Source organism: Nestor notabilis, unplaced genomic scaffold, assembly GCF_000696875.1.
Source record: "Nestor notabilis isolate BGI_N333 unplaced genomic scaffold, ASM69687v1 scaffold24669, whole genome shotgun sequence".
Taxonomy (NCBI): domain Eukaryota; kingdom Metazoa; phylum Chordata; class Aves; order Psittaciformes; family Psittacidae; genus Nestor; species Nestor notabilis.
This window is the reverse complement of record NW_009942707.1, coordinates 6805-7057: the sequence shown is the minus strand read 5'-3', so window position 1 is coordinate 7057 and position 253 is coordinate 6805. Positions and strand designations below refer to the sequence as shown.

Here is a 253-nt window from a genome sequence, read left to right as displayed (position 1 = left end):
TGGAACCGCCTGCACCTACCACAGCCATGAGGTGTCCGCGGGTCGGAGGGCGGCGGGAGTGCTGGATTTTAGCTCTGTCGCGCGTCGGGTGGGCGAGAAAACTGTCCTCCTCCACAGTGACCTGAGGGCGACAAAGAGGTGAGCACCCAGGAGCACAGGAGCTGCCCTGGCGTCCGCGCCGGGGCAGGTCATCCTGTCACACACTGGTTTGGGGGGGGGCTCATCTAAAGCCCCCGGGCGGGGACGCTTTCCA

The 253-nt window shown here is 66.0% G+C and overlaps 1 protein-coding gene across 1 annotated transcript in view; it reads right to left on the bottom strand.

Annotated features, from left to right (window-relative positions):
- Positions 1–253, bottom strand: part of PLEKHO1 (pleckstrin homology domain containing, family O member 1) — a gene marked incomplete at both ends in the record, with an annotated part of 3141 nt that overhangs the window by 887 nt on the left and 2001 nt on the right. Inside the window, 1 exon segment of the mRNA XM_010021532.1 lies at positions 20–121. Within this exon segment, the coding sequence (XP_010019834.1) occupies positions 20–121 (102 nt within the window).